Genomic DNA, 19,666 nt, shown 5'->3' on the forward strand with positions numbered 1-19,666 from the left:
ACTCGGACTGAGACCAGCTGTGAGAGGGCCCTAGGAGAGGGGTTTTTGGACTGGGGCTGGGGCTCAGTGGTAGAGCGCTCACCTGGCATGCTTCAGGCACTGGGTTCGATCCTTAGCACCATATAAAAATAAAACAATAAAATAATGATATCGTGCCCACCTATAACTCAAAAATATTACTATTATTATTATTTTAAAGAAAGAACAAGTGCTGAAGCATTCTTGGCTTCCACAGAGGCCCATGGCAGGTGAGAGATGCTGGGCAGATCCGCGTAGGAAAGGGGCCAAGGGAGAATTTCTAGAGGAAGGCTGGCTTCGGAGGCAGGCGGGAACCTGGGGAGAGCTGAGGTTGGACGGAGGGCACTGCAGCCACCTGCACTTGGGGTGACTCTGAGGAGTTGGATGGAAGCGGGGAAGAGCAGGCTGAGTGGGGCGCAGTCCCGCGTGGATAGCAAAGTGCAGGGTCCAGTAAATAAGCAGCTCTATTTATTTGTCCGACTGCCCAGCTGAGAAGCCCAGAGCAGGAGGCATCATCTCCTGTGCCCACTGCTGCTGCTGGCAGTGGCTGCCTGCAGAGGGGGGTGCACTGGGTCAACCCGCAGGGACATGATCAACTCGTCATGTCTGCAATGGGCTTGGGCTGGGGTGGCCGTGGGGAAGGCACCTGTATGAAGTTCCTGCCCCAGGTTAGGGCAAAAGGGCAAGGTCAGGGACAGGGAGAGCAGTGAGAGGAGTCGTCTAGGTGAGCCTGGACTGGGGTCTGCGCTGGATGGAGCAGAGGGACTGGCAGGGCCGAGGCCAAGGCCTGCTTGGGTGGTGGGCGAGGGTAGGGAGGGAGCCGGGCTGAGTGGGCCAGGGAGGTGCTCTCTCCCAGGGGCTCCTCAAGCTCACGGGCAGAGGTTTCTTTGGGAGGCAGCCAACTACCACCACTGAAGGCATTTTCCCTGATCCTGATGGTGACAATGTCGGACTGCAAGGACAGGCAGCCTGCTCTGGCAAGAGGAGAGGCTGGGCTCCTGGCCCGCTCCCTTCCCTGGGACCCTCCTGCCGTCTGCCTCCCAGCACCCCAGACTGGGGCGTCGACAGTGACAGTGGGAAGCTGCACAGGCGACAAAGGCCATCAAGGTGGGAGAGACGGCCGCACTCGCAGGACCCCAGGCTGCAGCCCACTCCTGGGCTGGGGCGCGCCCTTCATGCTCTCAGGTTTGGTTTTTTACAAGATTGATTTATTAACTATGATACATATCACATAAGGCCTTTCAGTTTTTTACACCATTCCCATTGAGACAAGTACAATACTTTGTAGCAAATACATGATTTTAAAAAACAAAACCAAACAAAAACACCTCGGTCAGAGATGCCTCAGCCTTGTTGAGGGCTGGCCATGCACTAATCAGGCTGGAGCCTCACACCCCACGACTGTTAAAAGAAAAGCCTGGAAATTAAGCAACACTCCTAACACCAACTAGAGCGGTCCTGGTTAAAGCCCCTAAAATACGAGAAATAATTGTTATACTTTCTTTACATACAGTTTCCACTTTGCTGCAAAACAGAAATTTGGGCACACGGCCAGACTACTAACACATTTCAATACCATTAATGTTTGTTTTTCTCAGGAAACTCAAAATATTTGTTAATTCAACATATATAAAGGTCATTTAACATGTGAAAATACAAGTACCAGAAAAATAAGCCGGCAGCAGCACTATTCCAAATTTTTCAAACAGTTTTATTCCCATACATTTCCAAGACATTTCCTTTTTTTAAAAAAAATGTACACAGGGAACATGATTTTTTTTTAATGCAAACAATAACTTACGCCCTGTCTCAACTACATGGATAGCAAGTGGCATCGCTGCTGTCAGGAGGGGCACAGGGAAACGGGCTGCCAGGTGTTGGGGCCACCCCGCACCCATCCCCAGGGTCTTCGAGTGACGAGAGGTCACCTTCTCCCTAGGTGCAGCTGCTCGGTCAAGCCCGCCTGGCGAGGAGCGCTGCTCCTGCTTCCCCTGCCACCCCGAGACCTGCACAGCCCACAGCCCCAAGCAGGTCTACTCTTTGGGGGAGCAGATCTGGCCCCCCACCTGCACAGTAAGCGTTCTGCTCACAGGACAGGAAGCAGCACAAGCAGAAATCACATTTGGTGACAATATGCTGCAGCTAGCCCACTGCCATATTTTGGGAGTTGAGGCCAGGGTGCCTGGTGGCCTAGGACCATCTATCAAGGGGACACTGGCTTCCACAAAACCCAGTCCCACAGACAAGGAGCTGAAGCCTAGTCTGGGGAGGGTGGGCTCTGTCCCAAAACCTTCCGGCCAGCAAACTGCTCCTACAAGTGATGTCACCCTCAAATGCAGTGGCAAAGGCAAATTCTGCCAGAAGCCTCACAAGCAGGGAAAACCAAGGGGGAGGGGCAGGCTCCCTTCACACTCCTCCTTAAAATGTCGAGTGATGGGAAGGGCAGGCGATGCAGAGCGTGTGCAGACACCCAACAGCGACACAAGTCAGGAATTCCAATGTTCCCAGGCCTCCAGCCTGCCTGGGTCTCTGTGCAGGGCAACCCTGGGGTACTGCCGAGTGGTGCCATCAGGCTATGCCCACCATGAACAGCCAGGGGCAGCAGCTGGCCTGCTCTCCTGCTTTGGGCAAGAGAACTGGCTGCCACCCAGATCCGAATGATGTGCAGCCCACCCGGGGACCAGGCAAGAACGTTCTAGAGCTTACAGTCCTGGACAGGGGAGGGGTGGCAGGGTTCTGTGCAAGGCTAGCGGGTCCTAGTGAAGCCCTAGGTGTTCTCCCTTTCAGATCTGAATGCTGTCCGGACTGCCCAGGGCAGGACTGCCACCACTGCCATGCCCAACAGAGTGTCCTTGATCCCCTGGGTCCTGGGAAGCAGGACTTGAAGGCTGAGGAGTTAGGGCAAGGGAACCTGTAGCTCCCTGCACGCTCAGGCTCTCCTGGGACGCGGGCGTCAGTGCCCACTGCCCAACTCCGGTGCCCTGGGGGCAGTGGGCAGGAGGCCCCAGCCTGGCTTCTGGTACTTCTGCAAGGGTTAGGGTGCAAGGCAGCGCCTCCCACAGCCATCCTCCTGTCCCCACAGAGCATAGCAGCAGAACTCGTGGAAACGGGTGGCCAGTGTGGGAATTGGTTGCCTTTACCCTTGGTACAAACAAGGGATTCCACCAACATGGTTTCCCTGCAGCCCCAACTCCTTGAAAAGCCAACCGGGAGAGCAAGATGTAGATAAAGTAGAGGAGTAAATGAAGCCTCTTCCCCATCTGCCTAGGGCTCAGGGCTGTGGGGACTGGAGGGCTAGAGGACAGACCACCAGCCTCAACCGAATCCAGCAGCACTACCCCTCCAGCCACCCAGACCTACAGCTCCAGGTGTTACAGACCCACTAGAGGGGAGGAAACCAGCACCCAGCATCCACACACAATGCGTCTGTACCTTGGGTTTGGTTTTATGTTCTTAGGTAATATAATGGGCTGGGGTGTAGCTCAGCGGCCTGACACAAGGCCCTGAGTTAACCCCCAGCACTGTTAAAAGAGAGAAAAAAAAAGTAAAGTTACAAAACTCTTGGGGGTAATTTAGTGTTTCTAAGCACCTTATTTTGCCATCAAGAACTCGACAGCTGGTTTACCCAAAGGACCTAGTGGGCACAGTGCCCGCCTCTACCAGCAGGTGGCAGCATTGCTCACCTGGAGGCCTCTCCTGCAGTGCGGTGCGGGTGCGGTGCCCTGTGATGGGGAGGCCCTGGGAACCTACCATGCAAAAGCTGTTTCTAAAGTGCAATGACAAGTGAGGAGCCTCTCTGCCCCTCCCCTACACCCAGGGCACCTCAGGGTCAGGCTTTTTGACTGCGGCGGCTGTGATGCCACCATGAAAACGAAAACTTGGGGGATAGGGTAGTGGCCCTTTCAGTAGAGGTAGGGGGTGGAAATGGCTCTTGGGGCGGGTGGAAAGACCTGGCAGGGCCAGGGTGGTAGTGACAGGAAGGCAAAATGCCTGTGTCTTGAGCTGTGTGCTCCTGTGAAGGCCCCAGCAGACAACCCTGCCTGCCCACATCCCAGACACGCCTGCTGGTGTCATTCCACTTTAACACCAAACACACCAGGTGCCCACCTCAGCCCATGTGTACAAGTAGTGTTTCCTTAGCAGTGTAGTGTGTTGGCAGCTGGGCCAGGATGGTCCCACCTGCAGCTCTCCCACCAGGGGCTGCAACCATCTTGGGGAGAGGGGATCTGCTGAAAGGACCTAAGTGGGACCCAAAAGGCTCACAGGCCTCTGCTCCAGACATCCTTATTTTGCTCTGAGCCTTCAGGGTCACCTCCATCTGTCCACCTGCCTGAAGAGGTGGAAGACAGTGGAATCTCGAGGTCTGCAGTTTCTTCCTCCTGCGGTTGACTTGTGGGCGGAGCCTTCACCCTCTTCCAGTGTTCCTATAGGTGTGTCCAGAAGCCTGTGAAGCGGGGATCTGGGGATGGAGAAGTCACACTCTCTTCGGTCCAGGCACAAAGCTATCCTCCCCTGGTTCTCATGCGCCGGGCAGACGCCCCCATATGTACCTTGGGTTGGCAGAACTGGGACCTACATGTTCCCGAGGACCCCCAGGGCAGGTATGTGTGTGCAGACAAAGAAGGTGGGAAGAGACAAAAGGGGTGCCAGCCCTGCCCAGGGCAGGCCTGCATTCAGAACGTCCTCCCCTGGCAGAGGCCAGGGTTCTGGCCCAGTACTGGGGTCTGCACAAGCAGGGAGACACCCTGAGGCTGGTGTGCACAGCTGGGCAAGGTGGTCAAGGGAGCAGCGGAAGAGCACTTGGGGCTGCTGCCTGACTAGGTCAGTCATCAAAGTGGTCCGAGTCGAAGGGCAGGGCCCCACTGCTGCTGCTGGGCTTGGGTGCCTGACAGCCTAGCTTGTGGAGGACACGAGCTGGTCCCCGCGCTGAGGTCTTGAGAATTGACAGGGAAGAGGGGCACCTGGCTTTGGCCCCTGCCCCAGTAGCTGTGGTTGTGTTCAAGGCTGAGTGCCACGCTGTTTAAGAGAAGACCAGTTCCCCGTTGCCCCAGGCCCTGATGGCTCACAACGTGTGTTCGGCTTGAAGCTGGGAGGGGAGCAGTGGCTGCATGGGGGACTGTGGGGTGGGTGGTGGTGACTGGGGAGGTGATGGCTGACTGGCGACAGGCGTGGAGGTGAGGAAGGGAACAGTGGCAGCCACAGCCGAGGGGGAGCTGGGCACGGCACCTGGGGGCTCGCTGATGGGGCGGTTGTAGAAGAAAAAGGGGCACTGCTGGATGAAGAGCTCGATGATTGTCTGGTAGGTGCGCGTGGCTGTGAGTGCATCCATGGTGCTGAAGTCGGGCCTCATCAAGGTGGGCCAGAAGCAGATGGAGAGGTTCTCGCTGGTCATGAGGTTCACCTTGTTGTTGTGGCTGACTCTGCAGGCGACACCAAACCCACAGTCAGGGCTCCACAGTCAGAGTGACCCACTGTCACCTGGGCCCAACCACCGAGAACCTGGGACTGCCTTGGCTTTCCATGCCTGCTCCTCTTGCTCCAGGGGCTCCTGTGGCGAGTGTGGAAGGCTGCCACAGGTGAGGAAGAGCGAAAGCCCTGGCCCACAGGCACCTTCCAAATCCTGGGGGGTGGATGGAACCCTCAGGGACCGACTCACCAGACAACCAAGTGGGTGATAGTGCTCTGGCTGTGCAGAGAGATCTCTGTGGTCCCAAGCCAGAGCTCCATAACATACCAACAAACCTATTCTTGTATGTGAACGCATCTGGGGACAGTTAGACAGCCTTCCTGACTGCAGCGGCCACACTCCCTCCACTGGGGTCTGCTCTTCTTGTGGCGCAGCCCTTCTGAACAGCGTCCTGTCACACACCAGCTGGGAAATACGGAAGCTGGAGATGGACTCTGGGAGGTTTCTAGGGGTAGATCTCTAGGGGTACCAGTGTGCACCAGAGAACCTTCCCTCCTGCTAGTTAAGAGGAGGTGGATGCCCTCAAGTCCAGTCAAAGCCAAGGGCACAGTCTGGTGTGGGGCCCGACTCTGTCCAGGAGAAGCCCACATGCCATGCACCTGGTGGGAGGGGAAAGGACACTCAGGCCAGTGACTATCAAGGCCCTTCCTCTCCCACCAGCTGGGGCCATGTGGGCTTCTCCTGGACAGAGTCAGCTATTCCTGTGGCAGAGGCTGAACAGCAGCATGGCAGGCTGGGGCCCGACCTTTCAGCCAGGATGAGGATGTAGGCCTCGTTCTACTGTTAACTAACCTGGCTGTCCATCTCCCCACATTTTTTTTTTTTTTTTTGGTACCAGGAATAGAAACCCAGGGGCACTTAACCACTGAGCCACATCCCCAGCCCCTTTTCATATTTTATCTAGATATAGGGTCTCACTGAGCTGCTTAGGGTCTTGCTAAGTTGCTGGGCTGACTCTGAACTCACAATCCTCCTGCCCAATCTCCGGAGCTGCTAGGATTACAGGCATGCACCTGGCTGTTTATTTTTTGAGATAGGGCTGGCCTAGAACTTGCTATCTATCCTCCTACCTCAGCCTTCCACTGGTGTGACAGGTGTGTGCCACAGGGCCTAGGTGGCTGTCAATTTTTTAGTGGGAGAAAAAAAACAGCCAGAAAGTCCTGCAACCTACTTGTTTAGGTGAGAGATGACGTATTTGAAGACTTCATGGTTTTCCTTTGGGAATTTCTTTAATACCTCCTTAAGGGCGTGTAATTTCTGCTCCCGGTCGTTGATCTCTGAGGAAAGAAAATCAAAGACTTTCATGGCCAAGGCTGGTGGGTGTTCAGTGGCTCAAGGCAGAGCTAGGGAAGTGATGGAAGTTGTGGGCTGGTGGCACATCAGGGCACACTGTGCACTGGGTATTCTTTGAGGGCACCTGGGGCTGTCACAAGGCCTGCCTGAGCCCCAGGGCCAGGCCCACCTGTGTCCCAGCCCCCTGCTGAAGGGCAGTATTATGTGCCTGGGGCTTCCTGGCCCCCACCACCCAAGAAGCAACCATCCAGAGACTCCACCATAAAGAACACCATTCTTTTGCTCCTCTGGTTGCCCTTGGAGACAGGCACCCTGATGCAGAAAGGCTGCTCGCTTCCTGACCAGACGAGCGCTGCGACCCACCCACGCCAACAGGCTGTCTACGAAGGGAATCCGTCACAAGACCAGGTCTCTGTCCTCCCCTGGAGACACAGAATGCCTCTATCCACTGCCCTGCTGGAGGAGTGGATGGGCAGCAGTGGGGAGCTTCATGCAGCTCAGAGCGACTCTGTACCCTCCTCCCCCACTGCCACCACACTCTGCCCATTGTGGAGCCCTCACGTCCTGGACAGGAAAAACAAGCAGCCCTAGAAGAAGCGCAGAGTTCACTTCAGGCCCGGTGCAGTTGGCCCCACAACCCTGAGGAGGGCACTGTTCCACCCCATTTCAAGATGAGGAACCAGGAGCCCAGAGAGCTTACAGGACAGGGAATCAAAGCCTGACCAACTGGCTGCAGAGTCTGAGCTGTGACCACGGGGCTCCCTGGTGTCCTGGCTCTCCTCCCTGAAGGGGCCTGCTCCACCTTGGCTAGTGAGGCTTCATTTCTCTGTAACATTTATCTGAAGGTTCCCAACTCAATGGCAGACTCTACAGACTGAGATTTAAAATTCTTTACTGTTATGTTTCAATAAAGCCTGTAAAAAACAAACAAACAAACAAACAAACAAACAACCGCAGGGGGACGGAGACTGCAGGGACAGAGGAAGCACCGTGCACAACTCCAGGTTTCATTTGATAAAATAATCACGCCCCTTCCAGATGCAGTGCGCACAGGTCTCTCTGTAGGTGCCTGCACGACACAAACACAGCTGTGTTTGTTTTAATCAAGCACTTATGGCACCTTCACAGAAGAGCTGAGTCAGGAAGAGGGGCTGGCCAGGCCACCATGGGGATGCCCCCTGTCCTTCCTCCCCAGGGAGCAGCAAGGATGGGTGTTTCCCTTCTTTCTTCCTTGGGGCGATTATGGACCCTGCTCTGATAACTCCGGTGACCTGTGATGGTGGTGATGGAAGCCCAGCCCCCTCAGCAGCACTTCAGCCAGGAACCTGAGAAGGGCCCTGATAGTCACTAGCCTGCGTGTCGTTTCCCCTCCCACCAGCTGCATGGCAAGACCCTGGCAGAGGCTCTCAGGGAGTGGGATCACTGCAAGCTCAGACCAGCAGCCTCTTCACATAGAAAAGACACCAGTGGCCTCTCGCTTGGGACAGTGCGGGAACCTGCTGCAGAATTCCCAGCAGCTCTCCCTGCAGCCCTCACCAATGTCTCAGTGGAAGGTGAAGCTGGGCTACACCCATGGTGGTCCAGAAGACTGCCCAAGTGGTCATAAAAGCCACAACACTGGTGCCAGGGCAGCTGAGCATTGTACCAGGCTCCTCTCCCAGGTCAGCCATCTGTTCTGGGTTCCCTGTCGTGCCTCTGCTGTCATCAAAAGGAAAGTGATGGGGGCCCCACATGAGCAGGCCTCCTATAGACAGCAAGAAAGCTCACTGTGGGGTAGGCTGAGCCAAGACAAGTCTGGGGCATAGAGTAGGCAACTGAAAGTAGCTGAGACTCCAAGAACTCATGAGGAAGAACAAAGGACAGGAGAGGCCACCAGGGACCTTAGAGACATCTCTCACAATAAAGAGAAACCAGCTCTCAAAATGATACAAAACTGGCAACGTCTCTAAATTGGTGGCATGGATCCAATCTCAATGTCTCTGCTTGGCTGCTTGCTATGTTTGGCACCCTGGTCACTAATTGAGCTGTAAGCTTAGATCTGTTCCTGCTAACTCAGTACCTGGAGCTTATAGTCTCAGTCCACCTTGCACACTTGCATCAGGAGAAAAGGAAAAGGCCTGGATCAAGGTCACAGGCCTAGTGATACATATAACACAGGAGGTGTGTAACTCCCCTTCTGCCAGGTGGTAGACCCCAGGGCCAGGCTGTCCTGTGGGCATGATCTTATGACATGCTGTTCAGAGTCTCCTGCCCCTCCCCACTGAGGCAGGGACTGCATAATGTCTGTCCATTGCTCTCTGTCCCTGTCCATACCCAGCCTGGTGCATATGTGTATCTGTGAAATTAATCAGCCTGTGCTGGGCAGTGAGGAGCACCATGCCCCTAAGCATCTATCTGGAGAGACAAGAGAAAGGTAAGGTCCCAGAATCAGCAGTGTCACAAGGCAGTATAGGAATGAGAGGCCCAAAGGTGGCAGGACCTGTCTGCTTGTGACCTTGACAGTGAGTGGTTTGTTATCTCTTGCCTCACCTGTCAAATAGGAAGGGTAAAGATAATAAGCCAGTACTCTGAGCCACTTCCATTTGACAATCTGATGAAAGCTACTGGCCTTCCTCCTAGACTGAGACAGACTGATTTTATGAGTAGGTTTTGAGGGCTGAGGACCTTGGAGCTGCAGGTTCTTAGCTCAGACACTCTGGCCTGAGATGGAGCCAGCTCTAGGACCCCTGCCAACACAAATGCCCTAAGACAAGGTTTACTGGAACTGGATGGACTGGAGGGAGCCTGAATGAGGAGGGGGTGTTGTGAGGAGAAAAGGACAAGACCGAGGACACCTATGTTCTTGGGCAGGTGACACATGGGAGGACAAGAGATGGCAATATAAAGCTGCCTTCTCTGCCTCCTGGAATCCTGTTCCTACCTGAAACCACAGTTCAGAAGACACCTCTGCTGTGTGGCTGCCCCCCGCACAGTGTTCGGCGTACTCTATCGAGCTCAGCTTGCTTCATTCTGTCTGTAGGGACCTTCAGTGGGTCTCCAGGGAGGGCATGGATTAAAGAGCCTGCCAGTCAGTAGCAGTATGACTCTGAGCCTTAAGCCAAGGAGCATCACCTCTGATAGCCTCAGTGTCCTCCTCTGTGAAATGGGAGATATAATACCATCTGCCTCAAATGCTAAGGGCACACAGGCCTGGCAGCCAGGTCGGGCATACCGCAAGCACATCGCATCTTGTGTGAGCTCTGGCTGAAGTTCATTTCTAAATATCCCACACATCACCTTGACCATGGTAGAAGATAACTGGTGAATAATCACAAAAATCTGCACTTTGTGGGCACATTTTCAGCAATGTTCAAAAGTTCTGGCATTAACAGACCAATTGTACAGTGACCCTGATCTCTGTTGTGATGGGATCTGAAACCAGGTCCACGCCTGAACACAGGCACAGCTGCTCTGAGGCATTAAGTGGAAAGAGCTGGTCAAGTTGATGTTGCCATGGAAACCCAGCCAGTCTGGAAATAGCTACTTTGGGGCAGGGCAATTTTGTTCCTTACTGTTCCTTGACACTAACTTTTGCTCTGCCTGATACCTCTAGCTCAGTAACAACTACCACCAACATACAGAGCCCCACTTTCTCTCAATTGCTTTGGCTTCGAGAAGGATCCACTCCTCCCCTACCCCTTCTTCCAGGTTCAAGACAACGGAGGAACCAGCTGACTGGTGTGGGGCACAGGAAACACACAATGGGAGAGGAAGCTGCGAGCCTCCACCCTTTTCCAGGCGGCTGCAGAAGCAGCAGTAGCCTCCTCCCGGCAGTAGCACTGGAGGTGCTTAGGAAGGGCCGGTGATTCCCTATCAACCCCCTCTTCTCCTGCCCCTCCCCAGACAAGAAGGTGCTATGCCAGCAGTTCACCAGGAAACAATAGCATTCTGTTGGGTGTCAGGATCTGATCCGCCTCTAGATGGCGCCAAGTCAAGACAAATGCAGAGAGGAATCCTGGCTTCCAGAAGGCTGTGTGCTCCTCCTCTAACTTCCGCTCAGAGATAAGCTTAGGTTGGAGGAGAGCTGGCTCTATAAAAGTTCTTAAAAAAAAATCATTATTTTAATTATATATATTTTTTTGCAACAGGATCTGGCTGTTGCCCAGGTTGGCCTCAAACTTGCAATCGTCAGCCTCAGCCTCCCAAGTTACTAGAATGGCCACCTTGCCCAGCTCAGAGAGAGATTTCCTACACCTTTCACCCTTGGGCCAGTCAGGAACCTGCTGGAGAAGGACTGTGTGCGAGAGCCTCTTTCTATGGCTGTCAGGGTCAAGGGGGAAGGCCTAACTTCCCTGAGAAACCCTGTCTCCTTCTTCACCAGGCAACCCTCTGAGAGTCCCACAAGAACTATGTGCTGCCTGCTCCCTGGTAGGCTGCAAGACAGTTAGGAGCTGTGACTACTCCAGAGGCTGGAGTGGGGGCAGAACAAGGCCAACGTGGCACCCAGGCTGTGGAAACAAACACTACAATAAATGCAGGCCATGGAAAAGTGGCACAGGGCTGCACAGCGTAGCAGCCTCTGCAGGCTGGGAAGGGACTTTCTTAGCACCTGTTTTTTTTTTTTTTTTTGTACTGGGGATTTAACCCAGAGGCCCTTTACCACAGAGCTACCTCCCCAGCACCCCGCCCCCCTTTTTTTTTTGAGACAGGGTTTTGCTAAGTTGCTGAAGTTGGCCTTGAACTTTCAATTCTCTGACCTCAGCTTCCGGAATCATTGAGATTACAGGAGTTTGCCACTGTGCCTGGATCAGTACCTGCTTCCTTTAGAAGAGACCAGGACACAGGACTCAGAGCTACGTTATCTACAACCTCTAAGAGTTCTTTCTGCTCATGTCACCAGCCTTGTGAGTAAACTTGTTCAAAACTCCCTCTTTTGAGTTGGGCAGTGACATGATTAGACTCATGTCCAGACTCTGAGAAGCATGCCTTTCCTCTTCCCACCCTGTCACTGGCAGCTGGAAAAGATACTGCACCTTCTGCGGCTGCCCAGCAATGCTGCTTCTGGGTCTTGGTTTGCTGAAGGGGCAAAGTAGGAAGGTTGCCTTTGGCTAAAAAAGAGAGTTAAGTGCCAGGTGGTGGGAAGCTCTGAGGTCAGGGCCCCTCCATGGTACTGCACAAAGCCCAGGCAAAGTGGGCTGGTGAGAAGTCCCCACCTTGTGGACAGACAGTTCCACAGAAAGGCAGGCCAAGGCAGCAACAGATGACAGGGCAGGCAAGACGGTACCCAGAGACTGCTATGAAAACCAGAGGGGCTCTGGGCATAGTGGCACATGCCTGGAATCCCATAAACTCAGGAGGTTGAGGCAGGAAAACAGAAAATTCAAGTCCAGGCTTCACAACTCAATGAGACTCCATCTCAAAAAATAAAGGGCTAGGGAGTGTAGCTCAGTGGTAGAGCACCCCGAGTTCAATCCCCACATACCAAACAAAAGCACAGGTGCTCATGTGCTGCAGTGCCAAATGAGGCTCTGGCCGGGGCCACTGAAGGTGACCCTTTTCCCCTAAAAGGGTCTTCCTAAGAGGCTGTATGGCTCCAGACAATGTTAACTTCGTGACCTGAGAGGCAGGAGAAGAGGAGCAAAGGGGAAAGGAAATCAAGACAGGGCTTTTCACATCCTTGCCTCCAGGCATCTCCACATCTCACTTCACCAGCCTTAGGGGCAGGAACAGCAGGACCAAACTAAGGCACAGGTAGGGTTAAGTCGGCCACAAGCAAAGGAGCAGGGATTCAGTCCAAGTCTAATAACAAAACCATGCACTTAACAGTTTTGGGGGAATCTGTAGCTCTCTTGGTACAACACTCACATGAGCACCTATGGTTTACAGAGGAAGGGACCAATCTGAGGTCCCTCTAGTGGTATCTTTCCTTTCCTTCTGTCCTTCAAAACTCAGCTCCAAGAACCAGAGTGTCCATTGTGAAGGCAGGACCGTCCCTACAGCGCTGCTCCCTGCACTCTGCCCATAGGGTCTGCGTGCCCTAGCCCCAGGGCCACACTTGGTGCAGTACTCACTGTGCGCCTCCACCAAGTCGATCTGCATATTGTAGGGGACCAGGGGGTCTGGCAGTTCTGAGAAGAAGCTCTTCATGGCGCCCGCCACAGTGTTCACCGTGAAGTCTTTCTCTGCCAAGTCCAGGTTGTGGTCTGAAAGGAAGTCAGACAGTGAGGCTAGGCAGAAGCAACAGGGAGACTGAACGCTTGGGAGAGGCTAGAGAAGCTTGAGGTCCTGGGGATTCTGCCCAGGGCTCTCCAGGAGTCTGGGCAGGGATTAGGGTTAGTAGAGACTGGGAAGGAGGCGACATCCATGGGTCCTGTTGAAAAAGAGCCCCAGGTTCACAGGCATATGAGAGCCAACGCCTCTTTCCCAGGTTGCTGGGCTGAACTCACCTCCACCCACTGGGAAGGGGAATGGCACCCCTGCACCCTGGTGTTCTGTGCCACTTTCCTCCCCTTGTCTAGCTGTGAAGTGGTGCTCTCTTTCCTCATTTCCCTCCCTCCCAGGATCAAAAGGGGCTCTGCTGAGAGGCTGGCTTGCTTCGAGAAGGCCGTCTCCTTCTCTGTCCTCTATGGGGGAGAGGTGAGTCCACATTTTTCTTCCTTTGGCTCCTGCCTTCTGTGGTACCACTGGCTGCTTCTCTCATTTTCCTTCTCTTGACGTGCTTCACTGTCTGCTTCTCTGCAGATACCATCTGCTGATGGATGTTGTGGTGACCATTCTGGGGAGCCATCAGCTGTTCAGACTCATGCCGTATAGTTAGGCGCCACACCCCCAGCCCGTTTTAATATTTTATTTAGAGACAGTCTCACTGAGCTGCTTAGGGCCTTGCTAAGTTGCTGAGGCTGGCTTTGAACTCCTGATCATCCTGCCCCAGCCTCCTGAGCCGCTGGGATTACAGGTGTGCACTACCGCGCCTGGCACCACCACCTTTTCCAGTTAACAGTAGATTGAACATTACCAACAGTGATCCCATGAGTCAGTGTCTCTACCTACCTAGTAGCTGTCAGGCTGTGTAAGTGTACTCTGTTATGTTTGCCCAATGACAAAATTGCCTAAGGATGCTTTTTTTTATTTTTTGGGTGGGGGTATTGGGGACTGAATAAGGGGCATTCACCAATGAGCCACATCCCTAGCTCTATTTTATATTTTATTAGAGACAGGGTCTCACTGAGTTGCTTATTACCTCAATAAATTGCTGGGGCTGGCTGTGAACTCGCAATCCTCCTGCATCCACCTCCCGAGCTAAGGATGCATTTTTCAGAAGCAATGGATGACAGTACTAGTGTGTCCCAGGTCTTACCAAGAGTTAGTATGACTCTTGAGAGTTCTACTTTGAGAGTCTGGGCCTAAGGCTCAGTTCATCCTAAAACATCTCTGCATTCTCTCACACAGGGCCTTTGCGAAGGCAGCTGTGGTTGAGACTCACAGCCTCATCTCCACCTGATGTGATCACCCTGCCCAGCCAAGGGAGGTAGGGCTCTCTCTTCAGGAGAAACGAGCAACCTGAACAGTGTCTGTGGATGGTGATGAGGGTGGCTAGTCTGGCTCAGTTGGGCAGGGGTGTGCTTTGGTTTGCTGACAGGTCTGGTCCCCATGGGATCTTTTTCTCGGTCCCTGAGCCAGCACTTCTTTGGGTAGATGGGTGGCAGGAGTGCCTGGAGGCCCAGGCCCCACTGGCAGTCCAGCTGTGACTTACCTTGATCGAACTGTCTCTGCAGACTTTCCATCTCTGACTTGTTCCCACTGACCCGGTAGATGCCTTCAGTGCTCAGACCTGGGGAGATATGAACAAGCAGGGGTCTATGAGCATGTCAGGAGGAACAGGGTGAAGGATGTTTTTTTTTTTTTTTTTTTTCATTTGATTCTTCTTTTCTTCTTCTTCTTCTTTTTTTTTTTTTTTTTTTGTGGTGCTAGAGATTGAACCCAGGGCCTTGTGCATGTGAGGCAAGCACTCTACCAACTGAGCTATATCCCCAGCCCTCATTTGATTTTTTTACATGCTTCAACCCACGTGCCCCACATTTTCTTTTTCAGTTAAAAAATTTAAAGTACTTGGGCTGGAGATGTGGCTCAAGTGGTAGCGCGCTTGCCTGGCATGTGTGCGGCCCGGGTTCAATCTTCAGCACCACATACAAACAAAGATGTTGTGTCTGCCGAAAAACTAAAAAATAAATATTAAAAAATTAAAAAAAAAAATTTAAAGTACTTGGCTAGCAGCAGTGGTGCACACCTGTAATTTCAGACACTTGGAGGCTGAAGCAGGAAGATCACAAGTTAAGAACAGCCTGGCCAACTTAGTGAGACTCTGTCTCAAAATAAGAAATAAAAAAAGCTGGGATAGAGCTCTGTGGTAATCAGCTCCTGGGTTCAATCCCCAATACTTCAATCAATTCATTAAGTAAAATATTTGTTTTTTTGGTAAAAATAGAAGTATATTTAAAATAACAGAAGTAGCTGAAGGCAATTTTTATTTTGATGTATAGTCTTGAATTTTTCATTTTTAAAAACGAATGTAATACTATATTTTAATCCACTGTTTTCACTTACAAAGTATACTATGAACTTTTATTTTTTCAGTACTGAGAATTGAACCCAGGGGTGTGCTACTCACTGCTCAGTTATCTCCCCAGCCCTTCTAAGTTTTTATTTTGAGATGGCATCTTGCTATGTTACTGAAGGTCTCACTTAATTGCTCAAGGCTGGCCTCAAACTTTCAATCTTCCTGCCTCAGCCTCCTGAGTAGTTGGGATTACAGGTGTGTGACACTGCACCCTGTCTATGTACTTTTTTTTTTTTAAAGAGAGAATGAGAGAGAGAGAGAGGGAGAGAGAGAGAATTTTTTTAATATTTATTTTCCAGTTCTTGGCGGACACAACATCTTTGTTTTTATGTGGTGCTGAGGATCGAACCTGGGCCGCATGCATGCCAGGCGAGCGCGCTACCGCTTGAGTCACATCCCCAGCCCAATGAACTTACTTTTATCAATAAATGTTTATACTTTTACAACAGGATCCTTAGGGGCTGGGAGTATGGCTCAGTGGTAGGGCACCTGCCTAGCATGCTCAAGGCCCTGGGTTTGAACCCTAACAATGCTAAAACCAAACACAAAACAAAAAGAATGCCATATAACATGATTCTGAAAATGCTGAAGTATAAGCTACACTCATGGCCCCCACAATTGTTTCTCGACGTGTAAGATTATAGAATCTTGGAAAGATGTATTCCTTACTATGTGAATTTGCTATTTATGTTCTTGTTAATTTTCCTAATGAAATGCTTCTTATTTTTTTTTTTTTAATTATTGTTATTTGGGTTCTGGGGATTGAACCAGGGATGCCCTGACACTGAGTCAGAGCTGCCCCCACCTTTTTTTTTTTTTAAATAGAGAGAAGAGAGAGAAAGAGAAAAAATTTTTTAATATTTATTTTTCAGTTTTCAGTGAACACAACATCTTTATTTTTATGTGGTGCTGAGGATCGAACTCGGCGTCCCGCGCATGCCAGGCAAGCGTTTTACAGCTTGAGCCACATCCCCAGCCCAACCCCAACTTTTTTTAAAAATATTTTTTAGTTGTAGTTGAACATAGTATCTTTATTTTATTTATATGTGGTACTAAGGATTCAACCCAGGGCCTCCCACAGTGCTAGGCGAGTACTCTACTACCTCTGACCCTCAACTCCAGCCCGAGAGCTGGCACTTTTTATTTTGAGACAGAGTCTTGCTAAATTGATGAGATTGAACTTGAACTTGAACTCCTGAGTTGCTGGGATTACAGGTATGTGCTTCTATGCCTGGCTCTAATTTTGTTAAATTTTAAGAAGTACATAATTTTAAAAAAATTAAGTTTTTAAGATTAGTCTTTTTTGAGGGGGTTGGGTACTAGGGATTGAACCCAGGGGCACTCAACTATTGAGCCACATCCCCAGCCCTTTTTAAATTTTATTTAGAGACAGGGTCTCACTGAGTTGCTTAGCACCTCACTAAATTGCTGAGACTGGCTTTGAACTTGTAATCTTCTTGCCTCTGCCTCCCGAGCTCTGCTGGGATTACAGGCATGCACACTGCGCCTGGCCAAAATTAGTCTTTTTTTTTTTTTTTTTTAAATTTTATTTTTGAGTTGTAGTTGGACATAATACTTCACTTGTTTACTCATGTGTCACGACGCCACTCAGTCCTCCACACCTCCTGGGAGGAGATACTGGCTGGGGAGAGAATACAGCTGAGAACAGCCCAAGTTCAGAAAGAAGGGTGAAATCCTGGCCCCCAGGGAGGCTGACAGAGACCAGGGCTTCTGCCACACTCCTGTCTTCACACTGCTCCAGAAACCAACTGGCTGAGGCGCGTGCTGCTGAGGCGCATGCTGCCTCATTACACCCCACCAGGATAGGGTCCAGGCCATAGTCTCCCCAAAAGTACCATACTTGAGCAAAAAAGCCCAGGGGCCCTGAGCATTCTGCATGGCTTTTGAGACAGTATGTTTCCTACTGTCAGTAGGACCCCATTTCGCATCCCTTGAATCTGTTATTTTACCATAGACTATTTCCTCAGTGGCTTTTAAAAACTACCCGCAGACGCATTTAAACTTCCTCCCCATTTCACATCTTAGGTTTACACAGAATTACCACATTCTGGGCCAGCCCCATCAGTAGCCTGAAGTTTTCACTCCTGCATTTGAAAACAAACAAAAACTATGTTCTAAGTTCTCTTCCCTTTCCCTGGATATCAACCCTCCCTAATTTGGGGGACAGGAAAAAAAGGCACAAATGGCAGGAGCTTAAAATGTCTCTGATGGTGTAGCAATGTCACCATTCCCAAATCCCAGTGGAGGGGCACTCCCTGCACTACAGATCTGACAGTCTTGGGCCACTCACGTCCTTCACATGGAATCCCTCTGCAAGTTCTCCTAAAGCCACCTACTTCAGCATCAGAAGGCAGAAGACAAACAGCAAATTAGCTATCTGGCAATGATCAGAGGTGTGGGCCTGCTGACATCTCAGTAGATAGATCTCACAAAAATGCAAGCATTTAAAAGCACAAGAGCAGCAGCCCCATTGCATTAATCATTAACTTAGTATTTCCTGTAATCTGGGTATTTGTTTATTTTATAAAATCTCATTTTAAAATAGCAATTCTGCTACTGTCACATTCAACACTACAGCATAATTTAGGAAAGGTATCATTAGCTTGGCTAGTATAATATATCACAACTACTAATTAGACATCAATTAAAACAAAAACAAAACAAAACTGCGAGTAGAATGTGAATACCATGAAGGCTCAAGTGTGTACAGGGCAGGCACACAGGTGAGAACCAGGATGCTGGACAGAGCAGGGCAGTGTGCCAAGGGGCCCGAGACCAGAGCAGGAGAAGAACAAGAGGCTTGGAGCAGATTTCTTACTAATAGTGACGTGTATACACGATGTCTAGTCCAGACTCTCAATCCATCTGAGAAAGCATCAACCTTAATTTCAGAGGCATCCCTCCCCACGAGGACTCACCACAGACACACTCCTCACTTCACTAAAGTGCAGCCCCATCTATAGGCCTTTTTCCTTTCTTTATTTTATTTTTTAACTTTAAAAAAAATTTTATTTTTTAACTGTAGATGGACACAATATATTTTTTATGTGGTGCTAAGGATCGAACCCAGTGACTCACGTGCTAGGCAAGCAAGTGCTCTACCACTGAGCCACAAACCCAGCCCTCTTTTCTGTTTTTAAAAAACTTTTTTTTACTGGTTTCCAATTCTTCTATGTTTAAGTTAATCTTCGGGACTAGAACAAGAAAAAGCTCAGAACAGACAAGGTCACTATTTTCAAATATCTGAATGACTGTCATATAGAATAGTCTTGTTTCAGTGGCTCAACGGAACAGAGTTAATGAGTAGAATAGAAATTACAGAATGACAAATATTCTCTCAATATAAAGATAACTATTAATAGCTACAGATGTCATTTATTAGAATAAGCCAGAGCTTTTGACCCCCTGCAATGCATAACCATCTGACCTGGATGCTGGTGTCTAGCCCAGAAGACAGCTCCTAACAAGACTCACCATCAGAAACCATGCACTGAATGCATACTATGCCAGCTCTCACCGTGCCCCATAAGAGAGGTTCCAACTACTCCCATGGTGAGATGGGAATGCTGAGGCTAAGAGTCAAGTACCATGCACAAGGTCAGACAAGATGTGATCTGAACTTTATAGAGCCTGCAGTCTTCTATTTCATTTTATGTTACTAGGTCTCAAAATTAAGCATGCATCAGAAGCAGCTGGGGGCCTGTTACAGTACAGGCTCTAGAGTCTCAGATTCCATCAGTTTCAAGTGAAGCCCAAACATCTGCATTTTTAACACTATCCTTGGTGCTGTTGCAGCTGCTGGCCAGTTGGGACCTGCCACTCTAGAAGGTAGCCAGGTTTCTAAGGTCTCTCTGACTCCTAAATTCCATGAGTCAATAAAACCCAGGGGCAATACAAATGGATATCAGACACTTTAGGACATTTCTAAGAAGTATTAAAGCTGCTGCTTTTTACATCTAAGCAAGTTTCTTAGGTATCACTTAATCTTTTAACCACAGTCATGTATGACTTTCATAAAAAAAATTAAAAAGTAGTAGATAAAAGCAAAAAGGTCTATTCTGTCTTTCAATAAATATCTGCAACATCTGTCACTCCACTGATTGCCAGGGTTCATTCAGCCAATCTGGCTGGCTAGGCCTGTGTCCATTTCCTCCCTCACCACTCCATGTGCATCCCTCCCAAAGCTGTGTTCTCTGAAGACGGCAACCTTCTCTGACAGAGGGCTTCAGTCAAGGGTATTCAAGTATCTGTGCTCCCCTGCTAGAATCTCC

At 50.6% G+C, this 19,666-nt stretch overlaps 1 protein-coding gene across 1 annotated transcript in view; it reads right to left on the reverse strand.

The window, feature by feature from the left end:
• Positions 1–1,204: 1,204 nt before the first annotated feature.
• Arhgap35 (Rho GTPase activating protein 35) overlaps positions 1,205–19,666 on the reverse strand; it is a 119,771-nt gene continuing 101,309 nt past the window's right edge. The window contains exons 4-7 of the mRNA XM_076837902.2: positions 14,511–14,588; positions 12,829–12,960; positions 6,657–6,762; positions 1,205–5,438 (exon numbers count right to left, since the gene is read on the reverse strand). Of these exons, the coding sequence (XP_076694017.1) occupies positions 5,081–5,438; positions 6,657–6,762; positions 12,829–12,960; positions 14,511–14,588 (674 nt within the window). The 3' untranslated portion in view covers positions 1,205–5,080. The remainder of the gene's footprint in view (positions 5,439–6,656; positions 6,763–12,828; positions 12,961–14,510; positions 14,589–19,666) is intronic.

Source organism: Callospermophilus lateralis, chromosome 18 (assembly GCF_048772815.1).
Source record: "Callospermophilus lateralis isolate mCalLat2 chromosome 18, mCalLat2.hap1, whole genome shotgun sequence".
NCBI lineage: Eukaryota > Metazoa > Chordata > Mammalia > Rodentia > Sciuridae > Callospermophilus > Callospermophilus lateralis.